The sequence below is a fragment of the Capsicum annuum genome, chromosome 1 (assembly GCF_002878395.1).
Source record: "Capsicum annuum cultivar UCD-10X-F1 chromosome 1, UCD10Xv1.1, whole genome shotgun sequence".
Lineage (NCBI taxonomy): Eukaryota > Viridiplantae > Streptophyta > Magnoliopsida > Solanales > Solanaceae > Capsicum > Capsicum annuum.
Genome location: NC_061111.1, coordinates 250,417,673 through 250,432,782, shown reverse-complemented (window position 1 = coordinate 250,432,782; position 15,110 = coordinate 250,417,673). Strand labels below are relative to the sequence as shown.

General features: G+C 30.0%; 1 protein-coding gene across 3 annotated transcripts; it reads right to left on the bottom strand.

Annotated features, from left to right (window-relative positions):
* Positions 1 to 231: 231 nt before the first annotated feature.
* Positions 232 to 8,452, bottom strand: LOC107850299 (polyamine transporter PUT1). 3 transcript variants are annotated; one of them, XM_016694723.2, is made up of 2 exons: positions 8,113 to 8,452; positions 232 to 2,033 (listed from the first exon to the last, which is right to left on the bottom strand). In XM_016694723.2, the coding sequence occupies exons 1-2, from the start codon at positions 8,227 to 8,229 to the stop codon at positions 585 to 587; spliced, it is 1,566 nt and encodes a 521-aa protein (XP_016550209.1). In that variant the 5' UTR covers positions 8,230 to 8,452; the 3' UTR covers positions 232 to 584. The 3 variants fall into 3 exon arrangements, with proteins under 3 accessions (XP_016550209.1, XP_016550215.1, XP_016550222.1); XM_016694729.2 differs by lacking the exon at positions 8,113 to 8,452 and adding an exon at positions 3,174 to 3,400; XM_016694736.2 differs by lacking the exon at positions 8,113 to 8,452 and adding an exon at positions 2,805 to 3,029.
* Between the last annotated feature and the right edge of the window lie 6,658 nt (positions 8,453 to 15,110).

Here is a 15,110-nt window from a genome sequence, read left to right as displayed (position 1 = left end):
AATTCTACATCATTCCGACAGCAAAGACAAAGCGCAGAAGTACATCAACGTTCACTAATTAAGATAAAAACATTTGTCGGTTCTTCTCGAGCATGAAGAGAGAAAATATTATTACAACTTCTATGTGAAAGTCATGACTTAACTGCCACTACTTCTCCATATTGTGTGCTTCTTAACATGTCAAATCGGTCGAGCAATAACAAGGAACAAAACATGGAACTAGTTCAAAGATGTATTAACAAAATTACTTGTTAAGAAAGCAATATAAAGCTGGTTGAGAAAGCTCAAGACATTTTCATACATTGAGTAACTTGTCATGGATCACAAAAGAGAAATCATATCATCGTCTATTTCTAACGCAATCATCTGAAAAAAGCGATCGGTTCATAGCTACTTACGACTAATAAATAGGCATTTGGAGGAGGGCAAATAAAAGCTTATGAGATTAAAAAGCTACCATTAGATGCCTTGAGAAACATCTCTTTTTCTCTGTGCCCTCCACGAATAATCTGGATGTCGTGCAGTTGTTTCAGTGTCGTGTTAGTCTGAGAGTCGTACATTATAAAAGATACGACGTGTGAGAATCAATGAAGTAATCCTCCATTATCGTGATGAATGTCAGGAAGATCAGGACTAATGGAAAACTTCAACCATCTTTTCTTCTCAATGCGCTTAAGACAAGGTTGCATAACCAATCCGACTGCAACAGCAGCAAGGCTTATAATCATGACTTTAACTGTGGAAAACGCCAGAACAACACCGACGAGTATGGTTGGAGGAATACACAACAAGATGGCTCCGATTGTTCCACCAGGTATCTTGAAAGGACGCGATGCGTTTGGGAACTTTATCCTTAATCGTACGAATGCTATAAATTCCAAGATCATTCCAAAGCAATACAAGAAGTTTTCTGCAGCTACAATCTCTTGAAAGCTCATCCACGAGAGCAAAATCACACCGGAAGCTGAGAAGAGGATACCGATTAGAGGTGTTCCATGACGTGATCTCTTGGCAAAGAACTCGGGTAGCATACCTCTCTCAGCCATACCAAGTAGCTGAAAAGAGTCGCTGCTCATTTCCGCTACAAACGTTCCCATATTTGACAATGCAGCAGCCCCTTGAATCCACCATCTTAGCCAGACTCCACCAAGTATTTTCGCAATATCTGAGAAATAGCCATCCGTCCACAGATCACGCTCAAGTGGAACAGCTCCGGTACCAGCTAATAGAGGGAAAAAGTACGATAAAACGACTAGAATCACAGCATAAAACAAAGCTTTAGGCAGAGTTTTCTTCGGGTTACGTACTTCTCCTACAAGAGTACTTATCGAATCCCAATAATTCAGGTTCCAGAACAGTGTGTTCAGATACAAGTTCCAATCAACGTTGTGCACATCCGCCACCAACCACCTCGTTGGCCTTAGTTTCGGAATTGAGATCAACCCCATAACAACAAAAGGAAGAATCGACAAAATCCCGAGCAGAACAGCAACCCATCCAACAATAGTTAAACCCCTGTAGTTCATGTAAGTAAGTACCAAAGTAATGCCTACGACCGCGATAATACGAGGAACTCCACCACCTAATGCAGGAATTCCTGATTTCAGATAATCAAGAAACAAAACGGGATAAAGAGCGTTATCGATTACTCCACTTAACCATTTCACCCAACCTTGTTGAAATCCCCAATATGGACCTAAAGCAGATGAAACCCAAACAACATAGCCACTATTTTCGGGGAACATCGTGCCTAGTTCAGCTGTAATAAGTGCCTCAGGTATACTCCATATAATCGGAAAAACCAAGAATCCAACAAGCGCAAGAAGTGGACCGGCTGCTTGTACTGTGTCCTCCACACCAAATGGTCCACCTGATACCTCATAGAAAATGAGGAAAACTAGAGGCAATAATGAAAGTTTCCTATCATTATTTGCCCTTGAAGGTGAAACAACTTCATTAATCTGTATGTATTCTGCATCATTGCACTCCCCCATTGGAATTGTGGCTTCTCCTTGTGGTAAGTCCTTTACTTTCTGCATTTAACACCAAACCTTTAGCATTACCATCTCATAGAAATTAAGTAAACAACAAAAAACAATAACACACTCAGTGTAAGGTCACAAGCGGGATCCGGAGCGAGTAGTGTGTATGCAGAACTTACCGATAGACCCCGACTCAAGGAAAAGCATTTCAAAGTAGTTTGAAAAAAAAAAAGGACTATAATGAGAGTGAAGAAGCCATGACAAAACATTTGTAAAAGGAACAGCAATTGCAACCCAAAAAAAAAACTATAATTAGGTTACAAGGAACAATAAAAAGCAGCAGAAATCGAATAACAATAAATTACAAGAGTAATACTACATCTACGGAAATAAAAGGATAAACGAGATAACACTCAACTACTTAGTAACCTTCTACCCTAAATTAGGCGGGCCCAAGAAAGGGTTCAAAATCTGAAAGAAAAAAACTCAGCGAAGGGATTCAACATCTACGATATATACATAAAAATCATTTTAATCATGTATTAATAGTATAATTTTCCGTCGAAGGGGTTTCAGACGAACCCCTATAACTAGGCTAGCTCCGCCTTTGACTCGCTAATCCATGTTACTATAACTTTCTCATGTCATATCTAATCATCTCTCCCGTGAGCCTTCTACCTAAAGCAAATAAAGGAGCAATATTCTTTACCAACTTATAACATGGTTCTTCACCCAAAATCAAATCTTTTTACAATAAACTACAAGAGTAATAGTACTATTACCAATACGAAAGATAAGCGAGATAACACTCAACTAACTAACCTTGTATGCCAATTTATGTCATTAATAACCTCCTATCTAAAAGTCGTATCTCAGATAAGCTAAAGATGTGTCATGTCTTATCTAATCACGTATCTCAAGAATCATCTAGCCAAAGCAAATAAAAGAGCACTCTTTACCCACTTATAACATGTTTCTTCACTCAAAAAGCAATCTTTATACATAGACAAAAGCCAAACAACCAAGAACAAGAACAAAACATAAGCAAAAAAAAAAAGAAGAAACATGAATTAACCTATAAAAGATACATCACAAACAAATACACAAAATATTTTTATTTTTTCCACTCAAACTATGTATACATATGAAAAGATCTTTTTTTTTTTCTTTCTGAAAAAGTTGAATAATTACCTACAAAGAACTCATCAACTTTAATTCTTGAATATGTTTTTTTGCTAAGATAAAAAAGAATTAAAAAAAATAGCAAAAAAATTAAAGAAATTCCATTTCTATTATAATAGATTCTGTCAGTACTGAAAATTTTCATGGTATTTTGTTCTGCAACAGAAAGTACAGTCTGCTATTGTTCTGCTGAGTACACTCAGAGTCACCCCACTACAAATTTTTCTGTCTTTTTCACTTTTGACGTTTTTAAGATAAAGTACTACTAATATATTTTTTTTTAAGAAAAGTTTTTTTTTCCTAATTAAATTTGTTTGAACTTACAGATTTTAAGTTAATTAAAATTAAAAATGAAAGATTATTGGAGAATCTGAAATTAAGAGAAAAAGTACAGGTTAATTGAGAAATAATATAAACATAGACCTTTAACTTATTATATTTACATAAATTACAACCTTTATAAAGTAATTACAAAAAATTCAACTAATTAAGTATCTTCGTTGGATGTATCGGAGCTAATTATGTATCTCGACAGATTTAAAATCGAGAAAAATATATCGGGAGCTAATTATGTATCTTTACAAAGGAAAAAAAATATTTTTGGCGGATGTATTATGTATCTCGACAGATTCAAAATAAAAAATATATATATTAGGAGCTAATTATGTATCTTTTTATAAAAGAAAAAAATATATTTTCGTTGGATGTATCAGGAGCTAATTATGTATCTTGATAGACCCAAAATCGAGATTTTTAGTAATTATGCAAAATATTGAGATTTTCTGTAATTAATCCAAACTGTGGGTATGTTGTTTGTCTTTTTAAAAACATTTTAGTAGCTTTAGTTCTCTGTATTTATATTAAGAAATTTACTAATTATATATGAAAATTAAATTTAGAACCTAATTACTCCACTCTAAAATGAATTATCATAAAGTTCAAATTTTTATTCTGCCCCTGTAATATTCACCCTATTAGATATGCATTTTTATCACTACTTGTATGAGGAATTCTCAAAGTTAATTGGAAAAACAAATGTTCTCTTTCTATCCTGAACTATACACAAAATTACTGAGGTACACCCGAACTTTAGGAGGGTTCTATTACCCCTGGACTAATTAAAATCATATTTTTGATAACTTTAGCGCCTACGTGGCACACACTGAAGGTCCACGTAGACACACGTTTGTGCCACGTACGCACTAAGATTGCCAAAAATTCGGTTTTAGATAGTCCAGGGGGACCCTTCTAAATTTCGGATGTGTCTCAACAATTTCGTGTATAGTTTAAGATGGAAACACTGCATTTTAAAAAAAAAATGATACAACTACTTCTTTAGTTATCATATGCTAATTAATTAATATTTTATATTAGCACTAAATAGTGCACCATTGTTTAATTAAAGCTTCATCATTCTCCCCTTACAGCTATCTATCTAAAACTAAGACAATAAGACACAAGTTTTTATGTTGTAACCAAGATTAGATACATGTATGATAATTATTATCAAGTGCTTTGGTTGCTTAATTTAGTAACCAATTAATTTTCAGAATCTTTCTTCAAAAGTAGTTTTTAAAAAGTAATGATAAACAAAGCTTATGAGAATTATAAATCCCCCTTCTCTTTTGTTGATAAAATCATACATAGTCCCACTATAGTTTACTTTATGTCTTAATATATGTGATATCATTTAAATGTTGATAAAATAAATGAATAAATATAATAACATTATATTAATAAAAATTATTTAAGGGTATTAATAAAACATAAATCAAGTAAACTGCTATAACTGCTCGACAAGTTCATTATTGTGTATACTACCTTCTTGTACAAGTTATTTAATTACTACAATATTGGAGATAAGCATTCAGTAACACCCCGAACTAATGTCAAAGTTGCTACAACGCATTCCAACTTCAAAGGGATCATGTTACCCCTGAACGCAATTTTAGGATATTTTTATCACCCTTTTGTGTTGACATGACAAAATATGTCACGTCAGCTAAAAAGTTGAAAAAAATACACTAAAATTTAGTTTGAGGATAGTAAAATCAACCTCATGAAATAGGAATTTATCGTAATAAATTTAGTCACGAGAGGTACTAGATGCTTTACTCACAATTGCATAAGGCAAATCCTAGTTCAACTGGCTAATTTTATTAAATTGGTGAGAGTTTTTTTTTTTTTTTAAAAAAAAAGAGAATCAAAAAGATGGTTGGAGTTTAAATATATTTTGTATTTTTAGAATATATTTATATATTTATATATATATATATATATATATATATATATATATATATATATAATACAAAAAATTGAATATATTTTTAGATTATTAATATATATAATAGAGTAAATACATTGTTTCCACCCTGAACTATAAACGAAATTGCTGAAACACACCCGAACTTAAAGGGCCTATTACCCCTAAACTAATTAAAATCGTATTTTTGGCAATCTTAGTGCCTACGTGGACCTTCAATGTGTTGATTCACGCAGTGTGCCACGTATGTGCCACGTAGGCACTAAGGTTGCCAAAAAATACTTCCTCCGTTTCATAAAAAATGAATTGTTGGATTTTGACACACAAATTAAGAAAAAAGTATTAAAGACATAAATTTAACACAACTTTCCATTTTTACCAAAAAAAAAAAGTTGACCTTTTAATACCTTTTCAAAAGTTAATTGATTGTCAAACCATAAGGGTAAATTTGGAAAAAAATTCAACGATTCACTTATTTTGAAACGCCAATAAATACCTCAACAATTCACTTATTCTGATATGGAGGGAGTACGATTTTAATTAGTACATAGGATAATAGGACCCCCTTTAAATTAGAATATGTATCAACAATTTCGTTTATAATTCAGAATAAAAATATTGCATTTTATCTATATAATACAAAAAACTTCTGACAAAATAGTGTTAGATAACACCTCTTGAGATAAGATGAGTCTGTCCGACAATCAACTGTGCTAATAAGGTCATTATTTTCAGGATAAAAGTAATTTATATTAGTTGTCAATTTGTCATGATTATTATACAAAGTAAACAAAGTCAAGCATGTAGCAATATTTGAAGCATGCGTTGATTATTTTTCTAGTATAATCTTTAATGTCTGCATGTGTGTGTGTGTTTTCTTTATTTCATGAAAAGTATAGTCTAAAAAATTAAAATTAGTGCACTCATTGAGGCGTGCATAAATTAGCTCTCTTTCCTTTTTCAAACCAACATGTAAACCCCACCAAAACCCATAACACCCAACAAAATAAAACACACACACAACACAAAGTAATTACTTCCTCCATTTTAAAATAATTAATCTTTTAAAAAAAAATTAAAAATATAAATTTGAGTGTATATATATATTTTATTTAGTCATTTAACGATAGAAGTAGTATTAAAAGAATATAATAATATTCTTTTAATTTCATAAAAGAGACAATTAAATTAAAATAAATATTTTTAAAAAGAGAGTCAACTATTTTAAAACAGGGAGAGTATATAAGGATAAGTTAAAATAGAAAAACTCTTCATGAATATCAAATATTTCTCTGTTTTGTTCTAGCTGACCACTTTTTTAAAATATTTGTTTTTAATTTAGTTGTTGCTTTTATGAAATTAAGAGAATTTTTATCATGCTATATTCAAATACTGCCCCTATCATTAAATAACTACATCAAGTGTCAGTAAGACTAATTTGGTAAAATAAGCTGCAAATAAATATTTTCTTAAGGAAAGTGTCAAGTCAATAAGGATCAATTATTTTGAAATGAAGGGAGTAATAGTTATATAAACAACGTATAAACTGTGTATGTGTACATATCGATTATAAACATATTATACATTAATTATATATCGATTCAACAGCGGAGCAAGGCCGTGTGAAAAAAAATTACATTGTACATACACGGTTAAACACACATATTTACTGAATCTCCTTAGCTTCTTCATGTATTTACTGTTTCATATTTCTTAACTCAACGAAAATTCTCAATCCTATCGTTGGCCTAAAATCAAACTAGAATGGAAGGCCTTTATTTGAATTTTCAAGAAAAGAATCATTTTATAAAACGAAATAACAAGTGATAATTAAGATGTGAAACTTGCGAAAACTTGATAATTCAAATATATATATTTTCTTTTTGTGAAAAGAGATAAAGTGAGAGTAAAAATGAGACAGCTAGATAGAGATCAATGTTATTTTGCTATCCAATTTATCTAAATTACAAATTCTTTATGCTTTATAAAATTCATAAAATTCTTTATTAATATAGTTAACTTGTATGTTATCCTGTTCCTTAACGTGAATCATTTCTCGAAATAATTGGTTATAATTAAGAGTAATAATTAAGAAAAAAAACTTAGGTAATTAATAATTTAAAAAAAAAAAACAATTAAGGTTGCAATTTAAGAAGCATCACTTTTTTAGCTCTTGCTTCTTGGAAAGACATGCTAACAAACTCATCACATGCTAATAATGAACAAAGAAAACAAAAAAAGCAAAAAAAAATTAATTTTGCCATTTTTTTCTTACCAGTTTAACTTTTATACACTGACATCAACGTATCATACAACGAATAACGAGTAACGATTCATAACCGTCAGTGAAACTAGTAACTTGAAAAATAATCAGATAAGTTATCTGCACAGTGAAATTACGCTAAGTATGTTATTATTGTTATCTATTTAACAAGTTTAATTATATAGATAGTGGAAACAAAAAATGTTTTCTACTCTATAGGATCATTTGATACGTAGGATAAGTACAATAATTCAAAACTAATTTATCCCACCATTTTAGTTACTATCGCATATGGAAGGCGAATAACATAATTCCCGTAAAATATTGTTGTTTATCCCATTTCACGTACCAAACGACTCCATATATAAGTGTATACAAGTTAATTATTTTTGTTTGAATGAGATAAAAATTAAATTAATTACCTGATCATCACCAATCTGAGTATTCTGCAAAAATTTATCATTTTGTACTTTTGCAGCTTCTTGTTGAACATTGGGAATATCAATGGAGGATTTTGTTTCTAATTTTGTTGTCACCATTCTTCTTATATTAAAAAAAAAAAAAAGATAATTTGTTCTTTGTTGAGAGTGAAAAGAAAATTAAAATAGAGAAGAAGTAGAAGAATTTTGTGATATTTTCATTTTTGATGAAATGACAAAAGACTTAAAAGAAAGAAATTGGAGAGGAGTTGTGAAGAATAATATTAAGGTGACAAAAATATATATAGTGAGTGATTAGAAAGAATCTTTTTAAGACTTTGATGGGATTTGTTTATTTGTACTTTTTATATATACTTTCGTTTCAGTTTAGAGAGATGCATTCAGTCACCTCAAATTATGTCCAAAGTTGCTACGATATATTCTAATTTTATCGAAATTATATTACTCCCAAATTCAATTTTAGCATAATTTGTCATCTTTTTATGCGGATGAGACACCTTTATTACATAAAATAAGTCCCACATCAGTGGTGTCACGTCAGCTGAAATGTTTGATAAAAATACACTAAATTTAATTCAGAGGGTAATAGAATCGACGTGAAGTTGTAATGTATCATAGCAAATTTGATCATAGTTGTACTAGATGCTTTACTCTTTAGTTTATGTGGTATAATTTAACTGAAAATAAAATAAAAAGAAATATAAAAGGATTTTTTCGAACTTGTAATTTTTACACGTAGTGTGAGATTTATGCGGCTGAAAAGACATGTTATTAGAGGTAGAGGCGAAATAGAATTTGAAGCTTATGAGTTTAGGATTTTAGTCTTTTTGAGTTTATTAAAGACATGTCATCCACCATAGAAGCGAAAAAGGACTTGAAACTTACGAATTTAGGATTTTAGTTGAGTTATTAAAGACGTCTCATTAAGACAGAGGCGAAGCATAATGTGAAGATTATGAATTCAAAATTCTAATCTTTTTTAAGTTACTGAAAATAACATGTCACTAAAGGTAGAGATGAAGCAGAATTTGAAGTTTATGAATTCAGGATTTTAGTGTCTCTGACTTTACTAGTGAAATAAGATTTAAAACTTTATGAATTCAATATTTTAGTATTTTTGAGTTAGCGAAGACAATATGTCACTAAAGATAAGATGAAGTAGGATTTGAAGCTTATGAATTCATAATTTTAGTCTTTTTGAGTTTACTAAAGACATGTCACTAAAGTCATAGGCGGAACAGAATCTGAAGCTTATGAATTCAAGATTATAGTGATCCAAAAGGAAAAAATAGCTATTTTATTTATATTTGGTTGAACTTTTAATTTTAAAAGTAGCAATCTCGTAATTATCTATATATATCATAATTATAATATTATTTTTATATTACATTTAAGGAAATTAGGGAAGGGGGGCCTTGTAGTATATATCTGGTAAAGTTGTTGTCACGATCTGGAAGGTCAAGGGTTCAAATCGTAAAAATAACCTTTTTGCAGAAATATAAGGTAAGAATGCGTATAATAAATTTTTCTGATTCGATTCTTTTTCAAACCTCACATATCTAACGAAAACTTTAATACACCACCTGTTTTTTTATTTTAAGGAAATTAGGGAAGGCGAGCCTTGGAGTATATATCTGGTAAGTTGCTATCATATGATCTGGAGGTCACGAATTCAAATAGTGAAAAAATAATCTTTTACAGAAATGTTAGGTAAGAATACGTATAATAAATTCTTGTGATTCGATTCTTTTTCGAACCTCACATATATAACAAAAGCTTTCATACATCCACTTATTTTTTTTTTAATTATTTTAAGAAAATTAGGGAAGGAGAGTCTTGGAGTATATATCTGGTGAAGTCGTTGACATGCAATCTGGAGGTTACGAGTTCAAATCGTGAAAGTAATCTTTTGCCGAAATGTAAGGTAAAAATGCGTATAATAGATCTTTCTGATTCGATTCTTTTTCAAACCTCACATATATAACAAAAGCTTTAATACACCCACCTGCTTTTTTATTTTACGGAAATTAGGGAAAGAGAGCCTTGGAGTATATAACTGGTAAAGCTGTTGTCATGTGATCTGGAGGTCACAGATTCAAATTGTGTAAGTAACCTTTTGCAGAAATCCAAGGTAAGAATGCGTATAATAAATTTTTCTGATTCGATTCTTTTTCAAACCTCACATATATAACGAAAGCTTTAATACCCCCACCTGCTTTTTTATTTTAAGGAAATTAGGGAAGGAGAGCCTTGGAGTATATATCTGGTAAAATTGTTGTCATGCGATCTGGAGGTCACGAGTTCAAATCGTGAAAGTAACCTCTTGCAAAAATACAAAATAAGAATGCGTATAATAAATTTTTTTGATTCGATTCTTTTTCAAACCTCACATATATAACGAAAGCTTTAATACCCCCGACTACTTTCTTGTTTTAAGGAAATTAGGGAAGGAGAGCCTTAGAGTATATATCTGGTAAAATTGTTGTCATGCGATCTAGAGGTCACGAGTTCAAATCGTGAAAGTAACCACTTGCACAAATACAAAATAAGAACGCATATAATAAGCTTTTCTGATTCCATCATTTTTCAAACCTCACATATATGTCGAAAATTTTAATATACCCATTTTTTTTTTTTTTTTTTAAGGAAATTAGGGAAATGTGTCCTCCTTTCTTGTGTTTCAAATAGAGGCAAGAAGTCAAAGGCACAGTGGTCATAATCAGATCTATTCATGTAATAGGGAATTTCAAATCCAATAATTTATCATTTGATTTTCTATTTTTTTTTTCCTTTTCATTATTATAATAATTTAAATAATATAATATTATATGGGAACTTAAATTGGACCAATCCCATCATAAACAAGCTGTGTGGTTGTCTTATTTATTTATTTTTCAATTGTGGGTGCGGGGTTAGGTGTTTTTGGAAATTAATAAATAAGTGGAATGAAGCTTTATTTTGAAGTTATCTTGAAATCATAAAGGAATTCATTAATTTTATTATCAAAAATATACCTGATGAGTGTGATGCATAACAAAATCTATGTCAAAGTTAGTGTAAGGGATTTTATTTTCTCACTAAAATTCTCAGATTCGAGTCTTGAAATAAAAGAAAAAACTTACAAAAAATAATAAATTTTAGGAAACAAGGTTTGAAATATATCTAAACTCTGACGAAATTTATTGTGACATGCCTCAACTTTGCGGGGGTCCTATAATTCTCTCTAGATTATTTTTACCGTATTTTTGTCAAATATATTATCAGTTGAACCACTACATGAATATACATGAGTGTGATGCATACAAAAATCTATGTGAAAGTTGGTGCAAGGGATTTTATTTTCTAACTAAACTTTTCAGATTAGAGTCTTAAAATAAAATAAAAAAATCTTATAGAAAATGATAAGTTTCAGGAAAAAAGATTCGAAATATATCTAAATTTTAACAAAATTTGTTGTGACGTGCCTCAACTTTGCGGAAATTTTGTGATCCCATAGATTATTTTTTACCTATTTCTGTGGCATATATTTGTTTAGCTGGACCATTGTAGACCCTTACGCTTTCAGTGTGCGTGTACTCATGAGTGGTCCAGCTGGCAAATATATGTCACAGAAATACGATAAAAAATAATCTAGGGGAGGTTCTAGGACCTCCGCAAAGTTAAGGCGTGTTACAACAAATTTCGCTAAAATTTAGATATATTTCGAATTTTTCTCCCTAAATTTTAAGTAATATTATCAAAAAGGAAAAGTCCTTTTGACCACAATTTTTTGGCCATAATTTGGTCACAATAGGAAAAAATTATGTTCACACTATGAACTAGTTAACTTTTAGACATTTTTACCCCTTTACGTTAAGTTAAATATATTCTTCTCTCTTATTTCCAATACAATTGAAAAAGATAATATAATCTTTTTATTTTTGTGGTCAAATTTGGACCAAATTTTTGTCTCGATAAATTCGTCAAGTCACTCACATGAGTTTTTCTTGAAATAATATAAATTCTATAGGGAAAAAGAATAAAAAGAACTCTCAATTCAACTTAGGATTTTTGTTTTTTAATATGCTATGATTTGGACAAAATAAAGTTCAATTTCGAACCGTATTTTATTTCCGAAAGTAGCTATGAAATTTTTTTATTTATCGATCATTAAATAATTCATAGCTAATTGAATTTTTTGATAGTCCATCACAAATAGTCATTAAATAGAACTAGCGACAACATTTTACCGTTTAGCAACAAAAGTACTTATCCATCACTTCTTTTTTTAGAAAAAAAATATATATTATGATTGAGTTAAAGCTATATTTTGTTTAATCCTAAATAAAGATTATGTTTATGTGTTGTGTTTTATGATATAAATATCTCTTAATGCTACATTTGTTTACCTTCTTTTGCTTTTTATTTTTTTATTTTTTTATTTGTTACTTCGGCGTAATTAGTATTCACTATAGAGGAGAGAGAAAAAACAGCTTCTTAAATAGAGAATTAAAGATTCCATAATTTGCATCCTCCTGAAGATGAACATTTAATCAACTAGTTCGGATATTATTCGGAACCTCAAAAAATAAGTCAAATATGTACATGACTAAAAAAAGTATATTCCAGATCTATTGAAAATATTACGACATTAATTTGAGGTCATTTTGATCAAAGATTAACAATTATCAAGCTTAATTTTATTAAAACCCAATAATTTAACTAATGACTTAAGTTATTTTCGAACACCTCAAAGATTGATATTACTCATTCTGTAAGTCATAATTTACATTTACAAACTACGAGGAGAGCTAAAATAGAGAAGAAAAAATTTCACAAAGGAGGATCATTCCACACAAGTTACATTTTTTCATAAAAAAATTACAATGTCCATAATACAAATTTAAATAGTTTTAATTAAATTTTTTGTTGTCGTCCTCAAATAATTGTGCATTTATACTGTATGATTAATAGTAAATTTATGTTCAAAAAAATTGAATATCCACAAATTTGAAATCCTAGATCTGCACTATTTGTGGAAATTATCAAACTTAGCAATTTTTCTTGCTTAATTTCCTCCCCACTTATTTTGCCTTTTTGAGGATTTTCAACAAATTATAATACGTAAACATTATGCCTAGGGTTGGACGTTTGATATTCGGTTCGTTATTTTTAAATTTTGGGTTTGATAATTCGGTAATCGGTATTTGAAAGTAGATACCACATACTATACTTATAAACATCGTTTCAGTAATTCGGTAATCGTTAAATTAAACTTCGGTTCGGTACGATTTTTGGTAATACCATATTAAAGTTTGAAATGTCCAAATGTATGTTTAAACTTCAAAGAGTATTTAATAGAAACCCTATTTAGTATTCTTTTTGTTGGTTTTTACGAATATATTACCAAGGTCCAAGAGATTCTTTGGAATTGACTAATACTATTATCTATTGAGTTGGTTAGACATATCGTATTATAATATATATATATATATATATATATATATATATATATATATATATATAAATCGATATTCGGTAATTACCGAATATCAATTATCAATTTTCTTATTCGATTCGATAATTTAATTTTCGATATTTTATGCCTAGCCCTAATTATGCCTAATCCAACTCTAAAATATTAATTCACCCTTGCAATCATCTTAAAAATTAACACCTCCAAACTTTTAGACAGGTGTTAAAAGAATGATTACTACTATAATATTAATTTAAATTTGTTAAATATTCTTGGAATTCAAAACCAACCACAAAAAATCGATAACACACCTATGTAACATGTTTTTTTTTTTTTTTTTCATTGTAAAATAAGAACTATTTCTAGTAATTAAAAAAATATTTGTGCACACGTTTTGGAGAACATGAGTAGATATATATGACTTATATATGAAATGCAAGAACCTAGACTTTGGTCTATATTTATCATTTATGCATGCATGTAGTCAAATCAGTTGCATAATATTGACCAACTTTTGCTTTTGCATATGCATTAAAAACATATTTTTTACAAGGACTTTTTATATATCGATATTTCTTTCGATTATTGTATTATTTACCTCTTTACACTATTGGTTTGGAATACTCAGTGGTAGATCTAGGATTTTGGAGTCATAGGTACTTGGGAGGTTCAAACACATATATTGACATCTAAAGATATGAGGTTTCGCCTGAAAATCAAAGCACTCAACTATCTTCTTGATTTCATGGATATTTTTTTTTATATCAATTTTTATACATTTACTAAGTAATTATATCTATTCTGAATCAGATTTAATGAGTGTCGGAGCACCATAATTTTCAACCTAGGTACGCCTTTGGAAATGCTGTACTTGACTAGATCTATCGAAAATAATATCCCTACATATAGGGTTAAGATCTACATATTCATTCTCCCTAAACTTGTGAAATTGTACTGAATAATCATGACTACAGTACATATTATTGTTATTGATATTATTGAAGAATTTTATTTTTGCAAAGATAATTGTTTTGGGTACATTGGAAAAGATTTACTAAAATTCAAACATTGAAACAAATAGTAAGAGTTGCATTCTAAGATACCTAGTATTACTTTATAAACATTTTATTTTGGTGAAGTATCACCAGAGGCGGAGTCGGGATTTGAAGTCTGTAGATTCTGAAATTAAAGAAGCATAAAAAAACAAACAAAAAAAACATATGCAAATACTGGAGTTCGAGCCCACGTTCGTAGCAAAAGAGAGGCATTAACAATATAATGATCCATCTACCGCTAGGCTAAGCGATATTGTTTGTCAATGGGTTCGCACTATATAAATATATACATATATTCAGAATTTAATAGCATAAATATAAGGTCTACGTAAAAGCTACTGGATTCGCCCGAACTCCCCTGAAGTACTGTAGCTCCGCCCTTGAGTTTCACTCATAACACCACCGAAGGATGTGGTGCAATGAATGAGGCTGCTACTTATTTAATCATGCTACTAAGAAAAAAATCTTAG